This window comes from Haliaeetus leucocephalus, unplaced genomic scaffold (assembly GCF_000737465.1).
Source record: "Haliaeetus leucocephalus isolate CR32 unplaced genomic scaffold, Haliaeetus_leucocephalus-4.0 Scaffold473, whole genome shotgun sequence".
In the NCBI taxonomy this organism is placed as follows: Eukaryota; Metazoa; Chordata; class Aves; order Accipitriformes; family Accipitridae; genus Haliaeetus; species Haliaeetus leucocephalus.
The window spans coordinates 7,579,542-7,601,678 of record NW_010972909.1 but is presented as its reverse complement, the minus strand read 5'-3'; the positions used below and the strand labels follow the sequence as shown (position 1 = coordinate 7,601,678).

At 40.0% G+C, this 22,137-nt stretch overlaps 1 protein-coding gene across 2 annotated transcripts in view; it reads right to left on the bottom strand.

Annotated features, from left to right (window-relative positions):
* ITPR2 (inositol 1,4,5-trisphosphate receptor, type 2) overlaps nucleotides 1-22,137 on the bottom strand; it is a 267,987-nt gene that overhangs the window by 36,930 nt on the left and 208,920 nt on the right. For both annotated transcript variants that reach the window (XM_010575416.1, XM_010575415.1), the window contains 7 exons: nucleotides 15,590-15,697; nucleotides 12,926-13,118; nucleotides 9,956-10,081; nucleotides 6,925-7,100; nucleotides 5,437-5,601; nucleotides 3,069-3,264; nucleotides 909-1,001 (listed from right to left, as the gene is read on the bottom strand). In XM_010575416.1, coding sequence (XP_010573718.1) covers nucleotides 909-1,001; nucleotides 3,069-3,264; nucleotides 5,437-5,601; nucleotides 6,925-7,100; nucleotides 9,956-10,081; nucleotides 12,926-13,118; nucleotides 15,590-15,697 — 1,057 coding nt within the window. The remainder of the gene's footprint in view (nucleotides 1-908; nucleotides 1,002-3,068; nucleotides 3,265-5,436; nucleotides 5,602-6,924; nucleotides 7,101-9,955; nucleotides 10,082-12,925; nucleotides 13,119-15,589; nucleotides 15,698-22,137) is intronic.

Sequence of the window (22,137 nt, the reverse complement as noted above, 5' to 3'; positions counted from 1 at the left end):
TTTGGCTAACAAAACTTCCAAGTGACCCTGTAGCCTCAAACTACAGAAGAGGGCAAAGCACTCTGTCAACTTGATCTAGGAAAAATTCCCTCCTGACCCAATACCTGGTAACTGGTGTCCGGTAACTGCCCCAGAAGGACACACTGGTCAGACCTTTTATTTTAACTGAGCATATTTAAAGTTGACAGGGTCCTTCTGACATACAGATCAGATTCATAATGCAGGTATCAAAGTAAAACCAGGTGGACTCATCTGCTGAACTAGAGCAATTAAGCTCTTCACTTGCCACAAGCCCAAAGCAACACAACTTAATCTACTGCAAGAGAAGCTTGCAACAATCTGCATTTCCTTGCATTTGCCACAAGCTAAGAATGCACAGATGGACCGCTGCCTGTGCTTAGCTGAGCCACAGTAACTCGTTAAGACATGGTAACTTGATCCTGGATCTGGGCTCTTAGGTCTTCCGGCTACACCACAACCTTGGCCTAGATGCATGTAAAAAGTATAAACAAAAGCTTGCTGATATATGCTACGCCATTAAAATCAACTTACGTGGTCCTAAACGGATCTAATAGTGGCTCAGTGTGTGCAGGTGAGGATGCTGCAGATAAGCAGCAAGCTTTTTCTTTCAGCAAAGTCAGTTGGAAATAAGCAACCTGTACATTCAAGCATAGTGATTTAGCAAGCTATTTTAATTACAAAATTAATGTCACTGCAATTGGAAATCAGGTGTGGGAAGCACTTGCATTAAAGGCAAGGTGCCAACTAAGCTTCAAGCCTTGCAGAACTTGAGCACTTCCGACTTACAACAACGATCATCACTTCTCACACTAGAAGTCTCCGCAATAGTAACACACAAATCCCTCAGTTCTAATTGATCATCAGTCTGGGGTAACTTTTGTACTAACCTGAGTTAATAATTGGGATGCTTGTGGAACAGTTCTCCTTTGCACAGGCTCCCATCATTGATGTGAGGGTTGTAGTGGGGACTTCACCAATACCTGTGGAAAAAGCAGGATATTGACAAAAAGACAGATACTACATTGATACTAAGTTTTAAATCATTATTTTCTAGAAGCAAATCACTGAGTTGAAAAGTTGAGAAGAAAAAGCAGAAAAAATTATACCACCAATTCCTCTTTCCTCAAACAGTCTGCTTCAACAGCTCAAAGCAATCACAAGGAACAAAAACACAGTTTTATATTTACTGTATATCACAGCTATTCCCATTTCATCTCCTGAAATTAATGAATCTACATCAAATGCTGCTACTTCTGGATAGAACGAAATATATTCAAAGCAAGAAACAACTGTCAGATATGAAAATAATGTCAGTTTTAAAACCATTAGATAAATTATTCACAAAAGCTGACAAGAAGGACACCAAGCTGATGTTCAGTTATCCTGAATGTAGAATACTTAAGAGTTTTCAAGGATTATAACACAGTTTGGTACTCATTTGTAAATATGTATGGGTTTGTGTAAAACACTAATTTAACATTCCTAAAGTGGGTAAATGTGTACATCAGCTTGATTTTATCAAACCAATTTTATCTTGTGCATCTTCAACAATTTTCTGCATTTCAAATCAGAGATACAAAAAGGTTTAAGGAGAAAAAAAATGAAGGTAAAATCATACAAGAAAAGTAACTGTCTAATACAATCTGTGCAACACACGCTCTGACTTTCTGTTTGTACTACTTTATAAAGAAACAATTTGAAGCACTTGTCTTGAGATACATAATGTTCCATCAGTATATAGTCAGCATATTTTCCTGATGAGTTTTTGATCAGGAACGGCAATGTATAAAGCCAGCAAGAATATACCCACACCACAAAAAGCTGCCGAGAACCCAACAGAAGAAACCCAAACACACAGAAACTGCTGCACTGGACCAGACCAGTGCTGCGTGCAGCCTCACATCCGTTCTTCTAAGATGGTTACAATTACCTTTCAAAGTGAAACTTCATATCATAAGTTCTGTCCCAAAAACGAATGGTAAGTCAAATATAAGCCAACTTAGCCCTTTTAAGATGATCAGTGGCAAAAAAGCAAGGTGTGTTAGAGAAATCTGTCAGGTTCCTTTGTTTTTCATATGGTATCAAAATAGCTACGAGTCCACCGTGCCCCGGGTCTTGAATGACCTTTCCCTTGTTTGTGTGCTTTAGATCCTGAAATAACTAATTTAGGAAAAGGCTGGCAAACACTGAGTGCACACAGTCCAGGGTGGATTCCACTAGTTGTTCTGTCCTTATGTACAGGGTTGAAGAGCTCAGCATTTGGGAAAACCATGTCTCTAGGAATTTAATCACAAGCTATTCTCGGGTATTTCTCTGCAGACAGTTACTTCTCTGCCCATGCTCCCAGCATGCTGGTTGGCAGCATATACAAAGATCTCAACAGATCAGACCTGTTTTTTTCCTAGCAAAGCAAGTTTGTAACTCTCTATTCACATTGGTAAAATCTCTCATTCCAGAAAGCTGAAATCCTGGCCTTTTTAAAACTGGTTAAAAACCTCCCAATGATTTTACTGAAGCCAGGATTATACACTAATGGTAATGTTCGTGAAATACATGCTGAATTTAAAAGATGCACCAGGAAACCTCCTATCACTAGAAGTGTGGATTCCGTAATAGATTTCTGCTGGATGAAGCTTAAAAAGTAATCGAATACATCTATTGAACACGTTAAGATCACATGCCTCATATAGTACACAGAAAATACTATGAGCTGGTTTCAAGGTGGGATGAGAACCAATAGAATCCACTTTCAGCTGCTCTTCCAAATACTTAGGAATAGGTTTTTTTTTTTATATTAGCACAAGTTTGAAAAGAAAACATAATAAATCAAATGTGTTAGATTTTAGTATTTCAACAGATAAGCCTAGTCTAAAACAACCCTACAGACATTAAATTTTACTCAGAGACTTAATTGAGTTCTAAGGTATATCGAATTAGTTCTGCTCTCACAGATACAAATAAAGAAATTTAATTTCCTTATATGAAAGTTAGGTTAGGCAGACAGAAAAGGTATATGTGGGAAGCAAATTTTAATATAAAATCAATACCTGCAACAGGGGTCCTGATTTTCAACCTGTCAACCTCCATGATAAAGTCATCTTTCAAGAAGAGGAACCCAATGATGGAGAAGAGATAAACTAGGATGAGTGCTAGCACTGCAGTGAGGATAATGGAACGACCATTCCGGGTAACACTTTTTATCACATTTAGCAATGTCTCTTCTCTGTACACCAGATCAAACAGCTGGGAAAAGCATAGAGTAAAGGAAAAATGAATACAAATGAGGCAATACAGAGATGCTACATAGGAAAACAGCCTGAACTACTGAAACATACATCTAGCCATGTTCTAAATTCTCAGCTTCATAAACACACAATTCACATTGATTTCAGTGGGAGCTGGGCATGCTTATAGGAGAAGAAAATCTAGCACAGAACTTTAAATTTTAAGATAGATTACAGCAAAATCCAAAGTCACAAAGTATATATGAGCCTGATCCAGACGTGGGTAATGGTTACTAACAAGATCCATTGCTTCCCCATGTTCAAAACCAGGCTAGATTAAAATGAAAAACCAGTGTCTTCTTACTATGGATCTATATCTACAAATTAATTTTTCATGTTATCTCCCATCTGATAAACATGCATGGGCTGCAACTCAAAAATGCACTCATGCATATAAGTAATTACATGTCTGTGAACTGTTTCTTTGAGCTCGTGGCATCATTTAAAAGTCACTCATATGTACAAGGATCCGGGCCATCTCTTTTTGGGATAAAGTTAAATTCATTGTACTGTTTGTATAAAACTAGAAACTTCTATTCTTCTTTACCCTGCACTATATGCTTTCCTGGTATTTAACTTTAAAGAAAAGCACACATTAAAATAATATTGCTTTAAATGTCAGAGGCCTAAAATCGCAATTAAATGTGACGAGCTTTTCAAGAAACTATAGGTTTTCTTCTCTTACAATTCTATTGATGTTCTATAGTGCTTTCGACCTTATCTATAATGTATGTATTTCCACTTCAAAACACTCAGATTACAGATATAAAGTGACACACTATGATTTATCAAAATGGTCCACAGAAGAACGTATTAGCCACAATTCACAAGATCTGAAATCCACAGCCTTGTGAAAGGATTAATAATGAAGGAAGAATGAAGGAAGACAGTTATCATCCATTCCATACAAGACAAAGCTTAAAATGAGGAACAAATATGAGAGTTTAGAATATATCTACTACAAAGTGAACACCTGGAACGAACTTGGGAACATGAACAATTAAAACATACAGGAATCATGGACACTGGTCAATAGCAGTCACTGAAAAAAGTAAGTACATAAAATGTTTCTTAAACTACTTGGCACTTTGGAAAGTATTTTAAGGTAGAGATCACCTTACTCATTGAAGGAATACCAGATAATTTGCTGTGCATTTTTTAAGCGGAAGAGTTACATCCATGTGAAAAGGGTCCTGCAGCTACAGCCACAAAACCTTGGCTCCTTTGAAATCTGCCCAAACTTTGAAGCTGACTTTAATGTCAAGATCTGGAAAACCTGACTTCAACAGGAGCTCTACCAGCATAAGGACTGAACCCCTGAAAATTTTAGTGTGCTTGACACACCTCTGTGAAACGCTGGGAGTTCACCACTATTCAGGAAACTGAGAAAAATACAACAACAGGAAAGTGAACCCATGTAAATGACCACAATTTAGTCAGTCTCCCTACAAGTTTCAAACGTTCCCGTATGAAGCAAAAGGATTAGAAAACAAGAGCAGTGAAACACCTTTTACTGCTATTCAGCATGAAGGGAGCAGTTAGCTGAGTTTAGCATAATTTTGTATGATTCATTTTCATTGCACCTGTATCATATTATAAAAAGGCATTCCATCTGGGTAATGGCAACAAAAGAAAATGAAGTGGGATACATTTAAAGTGATGAATCTTCCTGCTACACCAGAGGCATGCCATCCCCATTTCCCAAGTAATTTTTTTTTAGTTTATTTTATTAGGGCTGCAAGATGAACTGAGGAATGGGATCCTTTGGTATAGGTATGACGCATACACCAGTGGACAACTCCTGTTCCACAGAGATTATGACTGACACAAGATACAGGAAGAACAGACACAGAATATACGTATGCTGGGGAAGGGTGGGAGAAAGGAGTGGGCTGTATGATGATCGTCTAAAAAAAAGGGGGCAAACTTTCAACTCTAAAACAGATAAAATAAGTCCTAACAGAAACAGGTTCTAATGAAAACAGCAGCTCCTAAGAGGCAGCAACACAACGGCATGCTAAAAATACACATGATTTGGCTTGATTGTCAGGAAGAAATTGAAGACAGCTGCATGGGTAACGGTATTTTCTATTTTTGCAAAGTTTTCCCCTCCACAGAAGCATATACTTACCAGGAAACTATAGAAGAATTCGTGCACGCAGAGGCCCAGCATGCACACCAGGACATATGCTACGTGATAGAGAAAAGCCATGTCCATGATGACGGCTCTGTAGCCACGGGTGAAAGTTCCACGGTTCCCAACAAAGCTCACCAGAAACACTATTTTGTTACAAAGCTGTGGGAGGCAAGAAAGGCTAGGTTTATTCCATCAGAAAAATCCTGTTATTTATTGTTTGCATTGCTGTAGCGTGCAAAAAGTCTAGATAGGTTGCTTTGACTAAATGCACAACTTTTAGATAGCTGGAGTGAGAGGAGAGAAATCCAGTTCCCAAGGTACACTGGGAATGAGCCCATGAGAGTAAGTGGAAGTACGTCACCCCCTAACACTGCATTGCGCCTCATTACATTGTGATTTATTTCTATAACATTAGTGAGTAGGTAGGGTGGGATTAATATCATAAGGCATTAAAAAAACAACTGGGGAGTGAATTCCTAACAATTTTGAGTTTAGACCTGAGATTATGTAAGAGCAGCAAGGCATGCCACTACAAAGAGAACAATAGTAACACAACAGAAAGTGTGTGGGGTGCGTGTAAGATCTACTATTTCCTTCAGATCGTGTTTTTTCAATATGAAAATCCCTAAAAAAAGGAATACTGGGGGCATTTTTGAAGTATAGCATTTAAGCAACAGCATCAGATTCTTCATTGCTGCTGAGCTTTGCCTGCATGCGAACAGCAGTGCAGAAGTAAATACGAAAGGGGCTATCCTCATCTGTTGGGTAGTCCAGGACAAGCAATGAGGACTCAACATATTTTTTTCTTTCACAAATTTGACATGGGCAAGTGCTGCTTACTTGCCTTTACCTTTGACTATATGTCTGGGTAGTTAAGTATGTGAAATTCTCACAGAACCGGTGGCAAATAGCCCAATACTTTGTGCTAAGGTGAATTAGAGCTGCAGTAGTCAGGCAGAAATCTAAATAGATGACTTGTGAGCATGACTGTCTATCTTACCAAGCTCAGTGAACATGAAAACTTATTCATATTTAAGTCAGGAGATCTGGCAAAGGGCTGAAAGAATTTTTAATTTTGAAAACTTTTTTCTAGTCAAAAATATATTTAAGCTCACAGAAACATCTCACAAACTTGTGTCAATATTGCTGAGCGTATTAGTAGGGAAAATTATTCTTTTAACATGAGAAACTGTGAATTTGATNGCCCTTATTCAGCAATTTTTCCTTAAATTTCATATTGTTTTTATTTTTTAAATATTTGCATATGCACAAAACCAAAACAGCTTTTTTCTTAGCTTCCCACTTTGCTGATACTGCTGTTTCAGGATGACTGGAAATGATTATTTTTTTTTTTGGCTTAACTAGTGAACCAGAAAAAGAAGTTCTTTTCACAGCTCTAATCAAGGACTTTTTTTAATAGGAGACCCTTAATATCTGTGATTCTGCTGAAAGGGAAATTCTGCTTGCTTTTTAAGTACTTACATTAGCAGCACCAAGAAGTATCAAGGTAGGACCAAGCCCTATAGTATATATAGACCTGAGAATAACAGACACCAAAAAGGGTCGAATACCAACAGGCTTGGAGATGAAAAACAGCATTGCTGTACAAAACGCCACTGCTATCCAAAGGAGGACTGAAAACAACGGAGAGAGTGTGCCTGTATAGAGGAGAAAGGGAGATTTGAGAAAGGCATCTTTGGAGACTCCATTTTTCACCAAGAAACAGATCCAAAAGATCAATTCCTTTGCCAATACAGCTAACAAAAATCGTGATTCATGCATCACAACTGCTGACCACAACTTGCCCTAATTGCAGCAAGAGCTATTATTATCATAGTATTGTTGATTTTTGCGCAGGTAATAATAAGAGCAGCTAATGAAATTTCCATTAAAATCCAAGGAGTGCTCAGAGATAAAACAGTTTACCCTTCTGGAGCAAGCTACTAATCAGCTCCCTTCTGCAGGGATCATTAGGGCTCCTCCGGTCTAATTCCATGATTGCTCAGCTACAGAAATAGCCAGTCCTCGGGGCGGCGCAGCAAGTGGCACCACGCTGCAGTGTCACGTTTCGATCCCCAACAGCACCAAAGTGCCCCGGTTTTAGAAAAGCAGCTTTCTTCGGAACAGCTGCGGGTGTTCAGCGGGAACCTCCACCTCTGCACAGGAGCAAGGCACTTGCCGCAGCAGGAGGCAGCCACAGGGACTTCGGCAGGAGCGGGCAGCATCTGCATTGCCGAGAGCAGCCGAATAGCTGTGCCTTGCTCCTGGGGAGGCGGTGGGTCCCACGTCTTGCTGAGCTCCTGTGGGCACGCGAACCGCTGCCTTCAGAGTCAGTCTCTTCACCGCTCTGCAAGATGCTGGCTCCAGGCTCTCCCTGAGTTTTGAGCGATGCCCCTGTTTTCCTTCTCTCCTCTGCTTAAAGCCCTGGAAACACACCATGTTGCTGTGATATAAAAAGCACATTCAGATCGCAGGGCACTGTCACTCTTGTACACTGACTTCTATTGTTATCAGATGAACTGAGAGGTCAGTGACGGGGGAGAAGGGAATAGAAAATTTAGCTAGACTCACAATAGAAATCATGCTATCTCTTTGGCAACAGATACACAGCTGAGCAGCATCAGTGGGATTAGAAAACAATGAGATGAGGCCCTAGCCTCAGCATTCAGATGGCATCCGAACTTCTCCAAAGTTCAGGAGTGTATATCCTTGGCAGGAGGTTCAAGGTCGGCTCTGCTAGTTTCTTTGCCAACAAGATTTGGAAACTTTTAACAGAACCTAGAAAATAACTTCCAAGTGAATCTGAAAGGTGAGGCCAAAGCACTCAGTGTTTCTTTAACAAATCATTTTTTCTTCTTCCCTACTGCAGGTCAAACAATTTCAGGTCGCAGAACCTACGCTGGTAACGTGTGCAGACATGCGTGCCGGAGGCAAGGAGTCCTCATCTGGAGCACAGTTTCACTTATGTCATATGATGTAAGAACTGCAGAAATCTACTGAAAGGCAGCATTCTTGGGATGATTAGATCAGCCCAGACACCTCAGACGTCCGAGTATGGGGGGATTTACACAAGGTAAAGGGGAAAAATTGGAGACAAACTCTGGCTGTGAGATCAGGTTTTGGTGGAGGGGGAGGCTGGAAGTGAGGAGGCTGCCTCATGACCTGCTCATCCCATTTGGCCATACCTATTGTTTATTGCTCAGGAATCGCTTTTGCTTTTACAAGCAACAGGAACTGGAATCCTGAAATGCGCTATCACTGAAATCACTGGATTACTGGGGCCACTTAAACTAATACTATATAAATCTGCAGTTCAAAGTAAGTATTAATACCTACTGATTGCAGACCAGAGGATTTCTGTGAGTAAAGATTAGCTAAAATTTAGTAGCTTAAAAGGTTTATTTTTAACTCTTTATTTCTCCTCTCACCCCACACGGGCTTTAATGTGTGTGCACTCCGAGTGACTCTTCAGTTTACAAACAGGAAAGCACAAAGCACAAACGCTTCCCTTTTACACGGCACAGTGCTGCAAACTTTGCTACGCAAAGCTGCGGAGGTGCCTGTGCCGTGACCTGTGGCGACCACCCCGCAGGGTGAAAGGGCAACGTGGTCTCCATGCCAATATATTTTAATCTGCTGCCTTTCTGTTTAGCCAGCCAACAGGAATGTTTGCTTGTGCCAACTCTGGTGTTTGTGAAAAGCACATGTATCTACTAGAAGCTGGATTGCTTCCACCAGCCCAGTTCACATGCCATCAGACAGAGGTGACTTTCAGTCACATAACTGACTGGACTGGACACGAATCAAAGACCCAGAGGTGAATGGCTCTACTCCCATTACCAGTATTCTGAACTATTTAGTCTCCTTTATCCCAATTAAGCTTGTTATGGATTCGAAGAGGCCTCCCGCTAGCCTGCTGCATTTATTTAATGAAATTTATTATTTGCTATATTTCCTGTGGCATGTGATGAAGCAGAGACAGAATCATAGGTTTTAAGCATATCTTTAGATAATGTGTTTATCCTCTGCAACAGTTATATCCTTTTATCCCAATAAACAAAATAGTCAAAAGCCAACAAGCTAGTTTTCAAATCATTCTATTCCATATGTTTTTAAGACTGCAAGTCATTCAGTTTGGTCAGTTTTAAGGAATCTCTGTCCTTCTGCTGCTGCCAGGAATCCTTCTTCGGCTCAGAAGCTGTAACTGAATGTGTGCAGTAGTACACTGCAATATGGCAATGTAAAAAAAAAAAAAAAAAGAATTAGCTCAGATCATCTAGATAATCTTCAGCTTAGCAGCTATGTTCTGTCTATTTTACTTCACATCGTATGGGCCATGTGACACACAGAAGATCAACTACCACATTTCAGACAACATCTGGTATCTACTTAGAAGATACTAAATGGCTTCTGCAGATATGAGCATACCTGAAGATGCAGTTTTATATAACCGTTACCTTAGAATTGAAAGCATCTAAAATTAAAAGGAAAAATAAAATCAAACTCCACTTGCCTTCATCTCCATCATCTCCAAAGGGGTAGAACAGAGCAACTGCTAAATTGATGAATACAGCAAGGTTGAAGGAAATGCTTCCCCAGAGAGAAATGTGTCTGGAGAACCAAAACAAGGGTGGATTATCTAGAAAGGGGAGAAGAGCAGCAATCAATGAAATGAAAGCAGGCAGGAACTCCATGAGTAATGGCCTCAAGGGAATTAAAAAATACAGATTAACGAAGAAAATATGCAGATCTTTAAAATAAACTAAAATAGACAAATATCAAACATAAGTTTGCCATAAAACATAGTTTCAAGCACAGCTTTTAATCCAAAGATCCCAACAGAGTTTATTCTATATGAGAGTTTTGCCTCTGCTAAGATTTTAGGACTGGATCTTTAGGGAAGGAGTCTTTTCACCTGCCTCTGAAACTAGCCTCTGTGCATGGAGACACAAAATGAAACAAACAAATGGATTTTAGTACTCTGCATGCCAGTCAACCAGAAGACCCAGAACGGGTCATCTAGATGACCCATTTGGACCGAGTACACTGATGACATTATTCAAAGAATGATGGAATAGGCAAGGTTTCAGAGCTGCCATATCTTCCCCACCTCTATCAAACCAAATACATCTTGATCTACTTTGGGGAGCAGGTAAAATTTGGTCTAACTGGGATTTGGTTCTACGAAAGCTGACTATTTTCTGACTATGATCCTCAGATGTCCAAGGTTACCTCCTGACAAACGGGTCTGCTCTGTACTCCTGCTTAAAAGGACTCAAATGAAGCCAGGATCTCCATGTGTCAAAGTGCTGTACAAATACACAGAAATAGTCTATATCCAAAAGCACTTATAACCTAGTTAGAAAAGACTAAAAAGGGAAATAGGGCAAAACAGGGTTAAGATTTTGTGTCCAGAGTCACATAAACGATTCACCAAAAGGCTAGGAATAAGATCAGAGGATACTAAGACCCAGGTAAGCACTTCATATATATGACTGCACTACAATATGTTTAAATGAACATTTGAAATAAGATTCTATGCGCAAATGTGTGAAAAAATCTCTAGCCAGAGAGGTTTATTTATTCGAACATGATATATTCCTATTAATTAGATTTTAAAGTACCAAGAACCTCCTGTAAGTATGCAGAGCATATTCCTGACTTGCCTGCACCCAGCTAACTTTTTATAAACAGCAGACTCCTTCAACTGCATGTGACTGTCTCAGGCTTTAGTCTAAATAGACTTTAACTGTGATTAGGTAAATATTCAGATTTCATTGTGATAACCTTATGCTGTTGACTGCTGAGATTTAAGCATTTGGAGCCATTGAAAATGCCATCTGTCAATTTAAGCAACACAGACTACACGCTAACAGACACTTGGCTAAAGAATGAACCCAGCCTCAACCTGTATTCTCTTTTCAAATAAAAAAAACACATGTAGGCCATTCCACTGATGAAAGGAATTGAGGAATTTCTGTTCTGAATAAAAATAAACCTGGTTTTTTTGCTTATAGCATTAGGCAGGTCTGGTCTGTGTAAGTATAGGGTTGGGCTCTTTTATTTGTGTTTCTTAAGCAAAGCTCACAGATATGATTTTGTTACTGGAGCAATTTTTCTACAATACAGTGACTTTTATTCCCAAACAGACTGTACAGATAGGGAGTTATTCTGGAATAATTTATTTTTCATCTTCTATTCTGGCCAGTTTGTCAGTACAGACAAGTTCTTACAGTGCCACCAAGGGAAGCGGACCTGGGCCGACAGGGTTCAGGCTGAAGACTTAACTACTGCCTCTGAAAATTACAGCCTGGGAATTGACATTTATAAAAACTGCAACCAACATTCATTTTTCCATCATGTTAAGGATGCTACATTAAACCAACATTAAACCATATTGCTTTGACTATCCAAACTCCCTGCTGTGCTGACCATAGATCCTATTCTTCACTTCCTTCCTAATCAATTGCGTAATGCTGCTGTGAGCAGCTGATGTGTGCCGCCCTAACAGCATCTGCATTTTAGCAGTGAATGAAGTGATCACTCTCATGTATTTTTATATATGTCTACATATATAAAATATAATTTTCTTCCTTATCCCTCAAGGATACTATAGATGCTGAATTAGTTTGCAGCCTTGATTCTCTGCTTCAAAAGCAAAGGGCAGAGTTGACAGTGGCTGAGCTGGCAGGAGCTTCTTGTCCCCGGGACGTGGGCAGCAGCAGCAGCCCTGTTCCTGGTGAAGGCCAGCAGTGTAATGCCCACCAGTGAACTGAACAAGAAACTCAGGGTACCTGGCTTGGCTTCGTTGCACCTCCTCTTCGGGTCCCTGCTTTGATGTCTCCCCCATGATCCTGACTGTGCCTGTCAGATCTGCGAGCAGCTTAAGGTGGTACCTGTGGCTCTCCCACTACCCCAGGACATACACCAGTATGGGCTAACAAACTGGGACATACTGCAGCCTAGTCAAGCAAGGCTGATGTGAACTGGCAGAGGGGAGCTGACTCTACGGGAATCGGGCAGATTTAAAGCAGCTGAGGTTCTGGTGAGAGATGTTTTTAAGTGACTGACATTTACAAGTTTTTTAATGGTCTTTTAGGAATCTTCAAACCTCAAATATGCAGCTACACATGTTTTTGTTAAATATTAGGGGCCTTGGCTTAATTAGGTGCAACTCTATTGAGTTTAGTAGAACTACACCCAGTTCATCCATCCCTCAATTTCGCTTTTGGAGTCCAAAACATCATCTTGAACACATTACTTATATTACTAACTGCTCCATATTATGCCTCTTTTATGGCGGCATGCGAGTGTCTCAGTTGACCTATACTCTGCTGACCTACACTCTCAAGCCCTGAGCAGTTCTGCTTGTTGCACTATCGGAGTGAACAGAGAAAAGTGTACTATTAAAATGAAAGTATTTGAAGTCTTAAAAGCAGGGTTTTAGCATAATTAAGCTATTTTTTGAAATTGCAATACTTACTCCTAATTTTCTTTTGCCATTTCATCTCGTTGTAAAGATCCTCTGTCTGCTGGAAAAAGTCATTGACTTTGCTCCCTTGTTCATCTCTCTCTGTTGTATTGAATACCCGACTTTTGGATTCCCGAGTGAGGAATTCACAAATATTGGGGACAGGGAATACAATCTGTTCCATTGTTCTATCGTGGCGAACAATCTATAAATAAAACGTATGCTTTTTTCAGGATCAGTGACTTTCCAACCATTTTGTCATATCTTTTCTTGTTCACAGCTCCCCTTTTTTTTATAAATTAATGCATAAATTATTTGAACATTACAGTGAAGTTGAACTGATGAATCCTAAAACAAAGTAAAACTGCTTTTCTATTTTCAAAAGCCCGCCTCAAATAAGGAGGCAAATATATGTCTCAAGCAAAACCTAGGTCCAAACTTCCCCCAAATATAAAAGTGTTCTAATTCAGAATGCTTCAATTTTGCAATAAATAGAAACGAATCTCTCCCAGTACACAGTGCAGAAGTTTGGGAGCTTTCTGCTCAGATCATGAAATTCTTTTCTCACCTTGAGTCTATTTCTATGATGAGATAAGTTGTGAAGGTGAACATGCAAAAATAGCACCTTGTTACTCAGACAGCACCCATATCTTGTCAGTTTTTATCTTCTTACTTGGCAAAAAACAAGGTTTTGCATTGTTTGTATTTCAGGGCCTACTGAGTTATCGGTGCATGAGCTAGATTTTATTCCATCTCACCACACTGTCATGAAAATTGCTTCCCCATGCTGATCATGGACTCTGCATTACTAAAAATATAGAAATGGGTACAAAACCCATCTTGACTCCCAGACCCATGTCTCTAAACAGCCACCAGTGAAAAAACCCCCACTATTTGACTTTCAAATCAGACAAATAAGATACCCTGATATAGAGGAGCTATATCTGAAATGCTGAACAGGTCTAAGACTGCTTTCAGAGAAAGACCAGCAAACATCCATTTGATATAGCAGCAATGCTGGGTTGAGTTTCACTCTTCCAGTTACAGTCCTGCATTAAAGAACCCTCCCTTCTCTCTGTCAATTCATATTTATTATGTGAACATACTAAAACCCCACCTGTCTTCAGTCATTTTTAGGAGTAACATAGTCAAGCACATTTGCATTGGAGATGAAGGATAATTACTCTCATGTCTGCCCATGGGCATGTGCATTACGTGACGTTTGAACAGGCAGTTCTGAAGTGTCCTAAGTAAATATTTGTGTCTTAGGCCAGCAGTCGTGCAATGAGACTATGTGACTAGCAGCTAACCTGGTAGGGTGAGTGAAGGAAGCCGACAGCACATCTTCAGTTCTGTTAGGGACTCAAATGAAGAGATAAGCTGCAGGTGCTGCTCTGCAGAATGACATTTTAAAAGCCTCCCTGAGAATAAAGGCCTCCATATCTGCTCGAGGAACAGGCTTTGCAGCCATGGGGTTTTAGCAGATTTCAGAAACTACACCAGGAAGAAGATATTGGCCACATAAAAGCAGACCACATTGCTTGTTTAATGCCTAAATTTACAACCTACCCAGGTAACTCGCTGATAATTGCTAACAGATACCTCAAAAGCACCCAAAGTATCAAAATATGTGAAGAGAAGCACTGAGCTGCCCTCTGGACAACCACAGCCATGGAGCTTCCATCTATCCTGTGGTGGGATAATGTGACCAGTATCAGGCAAAAAGGATGGTGGGAAAGAGAGAAGGACCCAGCCATGGCCTGTCTTGATGGCAGCCAGGACAACACAGACCTGAGGCACTTGCGTCAAGACTGCTCCCAATGCACGCAAGCTCAGGTCCAATGTTGATGGAGCCTGGGAGCCCACTGAAGGTAACATTATTGGCTCGGATTCAGGCTGGGCCTGTGTGCAACCATACTGTGTAGTTTTCATACTCGGCCAATTTTGGACTTGATACAGCATTTCCAAGAGAGAGCCAGGTGCCTCCTCTTCCTGCAGTCTCTCGCAGCAGCTGCCTTTGCACCATAGAAATTCTCCTCCTTACAAAGTCACTAAGGTCTAGAGATACTACAGTTCCTAACTCCTATCTTGATGCCTATAATCCCATGAAATCTGTAAGAGCACAGGAACTGATATAAGAGTTAAGAATCTAAATACCTCTGTGGATCTTGATCTAAATCCAATCCATGGCAGGCATAAAGTTTAAAATAGAGAACAGAACTGATGAACCAGGCCAAGCCTTGGTCTTTTAAACAAAAGCCATACTGAATGTCTACACCACTTCAAAACCTCTTTGTACTCCAGCCAGACTTTTAATTTGATCAGTTAGCATCACTGGCTTTGAAACCCATGATTATTTATTTAAGTGATGTACCATACAAGATTATTCTTGACTTCATGACACAGCTACTATCCACAGTCATTATTTCCTTAACAAAACATGTTTGGTAACACACAGGAAAGCTACTGTAAAATGATTATTTGGAGCCACTTTTAATACAGGTGCATTCCTTTTTCTCCCATAGCCAAAAGCACATTATTCAACCTTCTCCTTCTCATAAATTATCTACACCAATTGAATAAGCTTTGCTGTTCAGAAGCTTAAAAAGAGATGATACACCATGCACAAGATGCAAACTTGTCTCATATTCAATCTTCTAGCGAGCAATTCTTTACCTCTATCTGTGCCGTATGATTGGCATAATACCTCAAGGCTTCATCTCCTTCATCTGGATCTGACCCTGGCTTCAGCATCTGTTGCAATGTTTTATTGTGACGAGCCAACTAGAAAAAGAAAAAAAAATCTGATTTATATCCCGCTGCTATGTTTTCAGCTTTATCATCTTAGCTAACACAAATCCTCCTTCTCCCCACCCCCATATACTTACATGCTCAACCCAGTGGGGCTCTTTCCACAGATAACAACAAAAATTTAATTACTTGAGAACAATAGAAATAATTTAGTCTTAAAAAGTCAGCAGCAAGTCTTCAGCTGAGATTTATGAAAGACAGCTTAGCCTGCAGCCTAGATGTTTTTTGGAGGGCTTTTGACAAATGCCAAAAAATTAGACCGAATGCTTCTTTTCACTTAAGTTTAGACCTAAATTTGCATACCTCTGTCTATGTAATTACATTTACAATTAAATTTTCTCTGCAATTTCAAATAGCTAAACTGTTCTTCACCATGTTGTAGGTTGGTATTTCAGGGCTGCCAAGATAATGTCCATAACTATTTCAGAGGCAGCTGGACTGCAGTGGCAGCCAAATATGTTCTTAACTGTACAGTTTATATACATAGCACATATGTACACACACACAAATATGTATCTTGTATAAATTTTTACAAATTATAGACTTTACATGATTCATAAAATACATCTGTTCTTGTTGAATAGTAAATATTTTAAATGCTCGATAGCTGCACAAAGTTTAATACTGAGAAAGTCAGCAAATACATTCATGATGACCTTTAGGCCAGTGAGAAACAAAGATCTAATTACAAGGCATGAGGAAACATTACTAACAATGCAATTTTCCCTATATCATAGTGAGTGGTTTTCATCCAGAAACTCTCAGTTTTTTCACCTATTTTAAGGTGGGGGAAAGCGAGGCAGGAAAGGAAAGGCTATTTTGCAGATGTGATCCAGGTCTTAATCACTACACCAACATTACCACAATGGACTAGACACAGCTGTTAGAAACGAGGCAGGTACAGCACTCAAAATGACCACAGGAACTAGGCTTTGAAGTGATGATCACCACGGGTGGATTAGAATTGTACTACATGAAATAAAACAGTATGGTGAGGAATTATAATATAATTGTAAATCTACAAAAAGAATGTCAGGAACCAAGTCTAAAAGTAACAATGGATCTAAACAGATATTGTAATAATCTAACCAGAAAGTGATCTCACTTGTTTATAAGCTATTTGCATATCTCACCATCCCCTTTTTATCTAAGAATGGAGGGGGAGAGGTACATCTACAATTTACTCTATTTATTGAAGTTCCCTAGAATGTACTGATCAAAATAAATTTTCTCCTTGATCTTGATACAAACTTATTAATTAAAGATGAATAATAATAAATGGAATATCCCAAAGCAAGAGAATACCAGGAAAGAAATATTCAGGAAGAATGAATGTACTTCCTACAACTTTCCTCATGGACAGAAGTCTGTTTGGCCCTGATAGTAGAGCCCTGAGCCAATGTGGCAGAACATCAGCCTTTTATAAAAAAGGCTCACGAGCAGATACTCAGGGAGACATGCAAAAAATCATATGGGTGTCAACTGCAGAGCAGTATTCTTTCCACCAGTAACAGATTTCTGCCTTGAATAGTTATTTTTTTACTCTATCTAGCAAATGTATGTATAGTCTCATTACACGTATTAATATCTTACGCAGCTTCCACTTATTTTTAAGACTAAAAAGGTTCTTTAAGACTATCTGACTAGTTCTTCTCCTTCACATGAGCCATATAACCTGATCCAGTCAGTAGTCTTTGCAGTATGCCCACAACATCTGCTTAGCAGGACAACTTGAATTCATTTTCTAGAGGTCTTTTGCATCTCCCTCAATACATGCTCTAGCATCCTGAAGAAACAAGATGAGCTTGTGGAAACAAGGTAGTTACTGTTTAAAAATTCCCTTTAAACAGTGTTACTATTTTGCCTTTCAGCTTTATTGAATGTCCCTCTGCTTCTGTACTTATGAAAGGGCAAGCAAGAGCGCCCGATTCACCTTCTCTGTATCATTCATCATTCCGTACACTACTATCACGTCCTCTCTTATTTGTCTCTTCTTTAAATTAAAACAATCCCTATCTTTCCCATCCCTCCTCAAACAGAAGACTCTGTGACTCAATTATTTTCCTTGTCTATCTCCAAATGCCCTTTACTTTGGCTATATCTCTTCTTTAAGATACGAAGAAAAGAACTGACTAGACAGAACGCAATCACACCCTGCTTGGAGTGATGAATTAGCATAACCAGAAGCAAATATATTCCCCCTTTTTTATCTTCGGTAATACAGAGGAACTTTGCCTGTATCTTTACCCTTTTTTCTCCAATGTCAACCATTAAGATTTTGAGTTTTCTAATAAATGACAAGTCAAGGATGTAGGGATAGTTCTTCTCATATTAAAATTATGCCAGTTTGGAGAAAGGGACATGTATAGATTCAGAAATTTCCATTAGTACCACAAAAACTTTTCTATAAACATACTTGGATTTGTATACAGAACTGGAAATGCCATTTGTTAACCATATGAAATCTCAAGGTATTGCTTCCTGATATGCTTTTAACTGTCCGTAACTTTTACTGTAAACGTATCTCCCAGTAAGTATCAGTAACATAAGTTCCCTCACCACATGGACTAGAAACAAAAACCATGTCAGCCCTCTCGTGCTGTAATGGGACTGACTAGCACAGTGTGTTAACAGACTGCTGCTGATTTGAGACAGCACTGATGCCGTGCATATTTCACTATCAGGTTTCATGTGAACAGCAGCCACGTACTTTAAAAGAGTGTGATCAGTGATCTTCATTATACTTATACTTAGGGTGTGTTTTCAGGCAGCGACTGTCTTGTGCGCTGATGTGTGTACAGAGCCTAGCACCACACAGCTGGGGCTTCCTGACACTAGCACTAGACAAAATCATCTGAAGAACAGGCCAGGATCTTCCGTGCTAGCACCTCATCTGCCAGTAAAGACACATCAGAAATGACCAGGGACTGCTGACCAAGCTGGAGGAACTACAGCAGATTTCAGAAGGGAAACCTACCTAAAGTTGTCAGCAGTAGTGCTAGGCAATAAGCGCTTGTAACTTCATTTCTCACTGCTTCCCCATCTCTCTATCCACTTACCTTCTGTGGCCTAGACCTTCGGACAGTAACCTCAGGGCAAAGGGTCTATTTTCTGCTTGTATTGCAGTTCCTAAGTGGGATGGATTTCTCTACATTGACAGAATAGTAAGTACCGCTAATAATTCTGTATTGTCACAGCTATGTCAATTAAAGAATGGTGTGGACAGTAATCTGTGAAAGCTCAGATCTGAAGCAGAGGCCCACAGTAAGACACAGAACAGCTTTAGAAATGCTATGTTATTTGGCAACTACAATGTTTTCTGAAGCTCTGCTTTCATGATCCTTCCTTTGCTCTGTAATGAGCTCAAAGGCCCACATGGGCATAGGGGACTGTGTCAACAGACTCCTTGACCAGTGCAGAGCTTTTTGTGAGATCAAAGACATAGCAATGAAAATAACAATGTAGTGACAAACTGTGAACCTAAAATATGGAAAGCTTATCCAAGCTTATAATACACTCTAGGTGACAGTCTGTGACTGGCATGTAAAGGCCGTGCAAGGTCTGAATGACATTTTTTCATATTTAACTCCTGTGATGTAGTTAAGTGTTATTTCCGAAGTGCTGCACAAATCTTTTGGGGCAGCTGGAGGACAAGACACTGGATGGGCATGGACAATAGCAACTATAATGAAAAGAACAGCCCCATTTATGTTTGCAAAGCAAAGCTCAAAAATGCACAGCAAGCGTAACTGATACAAAAAATAACCATCACTAGAGCCTGAATTTGCAAAGAGCCCTGAAAAATCACCTCTGAAGAGAAAACTCTCTCAATCATTCATTCATTCACCCATCAACCATGCCAGTGACAATATTTTAAATGTCAATACTATTTTACTACTCATCAAGGCATGTAGGAACAAGAAAGCAATAGCATACAATGGAACAGTGATTTCCAAAGAGGGGATGTGTGTAAGGCAATAGCTATATGAATAAAGATCATTTGGCTTTCAGTCAGTTCCCGAGGAATGACTGTTGTTCATCTTGAAATATTTTTACTTAAAAAATTTGGAAAACACTGTAATAAAGCATCAGTACAAAATGTGAAAGATTGAGGACAGACCAAGAACGCTAAAGGCATTAATAAAGAAACAGCAGAGATAATGACAGAATTACAAGTAATACTCAGTCTAAACTCCTCACACAACACAATTATAAAATCAGATCTGCTAGTCATCTGGGATTCCATATATGATCAGCAGCATGGAAAACCACAACAGAGCCATCTTTTGCAATTAACAATATATGGGTTTCCTACAGGCTTTTTGTTTTAAAGTCAAGATTTCCTTGAACAAAAATGCAGTTATCTAAATGTTCTCAAAGAAAAAGTGATTTAAAGCTGTGAACATTCATGTCATCAGCCTGTCAGTAACTCCTTGACTTGGGATACTAGATTGGTTTGCTAAAATACGTATGTACATATGTGTGTGCATGTGGAAAAATTGCTGGGAAAAGAGAAAGTAATTCTCCACTTTTCATTATCTCTGTAAAACACAGACTCCTTCCATATTTTTACAAGAACATGTCAGTCCCTGGTTGTAACTTGTAAACTGCAAGGGTCTCCTCTGTAGGCCAATCCTCATCAGAGGCACGAGATCTAACCCAGTACGCAGCCAAGACAGTTGTCAAAACTCCTGCCAATTTCACCAGGCTTTGCTTCAGGCCCAAAAAAGGACAGGAGTCCAAGAAATACGAGCTAGAAACAGCAGGCTGACTACCCCCAAATTCTGTGATATCTATTTCACTCTCTAGCATTTTCAAACTGCCAAAACTGGGGGGTAAAGGTGACTTTTTATGACTAGAATGGTATAAAAGGATCTAAATGGGTGAGGCTTAGTCCTGTAAGCAACCAGGGTTTTCACGGAAGAGTTGGTTCACTGGCAGTGTCAAACACATTAAACTGATTTTCTAGAAAAGGCTGATGGAGTATTACTATAAGCTCTGGATAACTGGCCAAGAAGCACAAATAAAGACACAAATAGTTTCTGTGCCTTGAAACACTTTATATTTACAGTATTACTATTAAGAAGTACTACAAACATCTAAAAAACCAGAAACAACATTATTTAAAAAACTATTACCCTTGTCACCAATTCTCTCGAGTTTCTTCTCACAGCTGTAAGGCAGCGGTAAGGCTGTTATCTGATGGGGGAGATACCTGGCACACAGGCACACCTGATGGGGCAAGGGCACTGGGTTAGGCAGCAGTTGGGAGCGTGCTGGGGTCTGGGGCTCATTTTGGGGAGGGAACTGGATGTGCAGTGTGCTTGCAAGCTATAGCACTGCACAGTGCCCTCTCTGCCCTTAGCCCAGGCCCCAGCTGCAGCTCACTAGCCAACCCTCTGGTGTGCCAGTCAGCCCCGTCTAGTGTGTCAGGGCAAAGACAGGCCACTGCACAGCCCTGGAAGTTCATGAACTACAGACCTTGGCAAAAGTGAGGCAAGAGCTGTTTGTACAAACCTGATGTCCAATGCATGACATCTAATAGATCTGCTGTAAATTATCTTCATCTCTACCCTGTCAGTAACCAGACGTACTGCAGTGTGGGCTGCCAGCCCAAAGGCCAGTGGTCTTTCACCACAGAGAAATGAGACAAAATATAACTTGCAGCAACAGCAGAATAATTGCATCTGTTCAGATTAGTTTCACCTTGCTGTGCAAACAGACTTGTGCAGCTGGGGCTCATTTACAGCCGCAATCTCTTCCTCTTTCTTCCCCTTCAGTCCCTGGGCTCCTGGAGCCAGGCAGTGTGAGATCTGGCACCACCAAACACCCTCACAAGGGAAAACCCCAGTCATCTCACTGAACACGTTTTCTGCTAAGAGAGCAAGAAAGGATAAAAAAGCTGCCTGGGGACTGACCAGAAAACCCCAAGGACCGAGAAACAACAGCAAAGAGAAAGTCAAGGGAGTAGCAAACAGGATGGGTGAGAGACAGAAGACGACAGGAGACAGAAAATGAGATCCTCTTCCCTGGCGTGCCAGGAGCTTACCACACACCAGCTCCCTGCCCAGGGCAAATGAGAACACTCCTATTCCATCAGTAAACAAGGACAGAGGCAAAGCAAGGAAAAAGGAAATGTCATCTTAACCATAACTGAACAGAAATTTTTATTCCAACTGGCTGTACTAACAGTAATAACAACTTCTCAACTCCCCATGTTCCAATCAAAACTGAATGGTGCTTTCTGCAATACACAGGGCAACTTCCTTTCCAGAAGTCATTACAGTTTTATAGAGCGGCACCTTTGCACTCTACCACAAAGCAATCTGTTAACAAACATTAGGAACAGCAGGGATGGAGCAATGGGAGACTCTCAAATCAAGTATTCATTGATTTCATTTAGATGATTATAC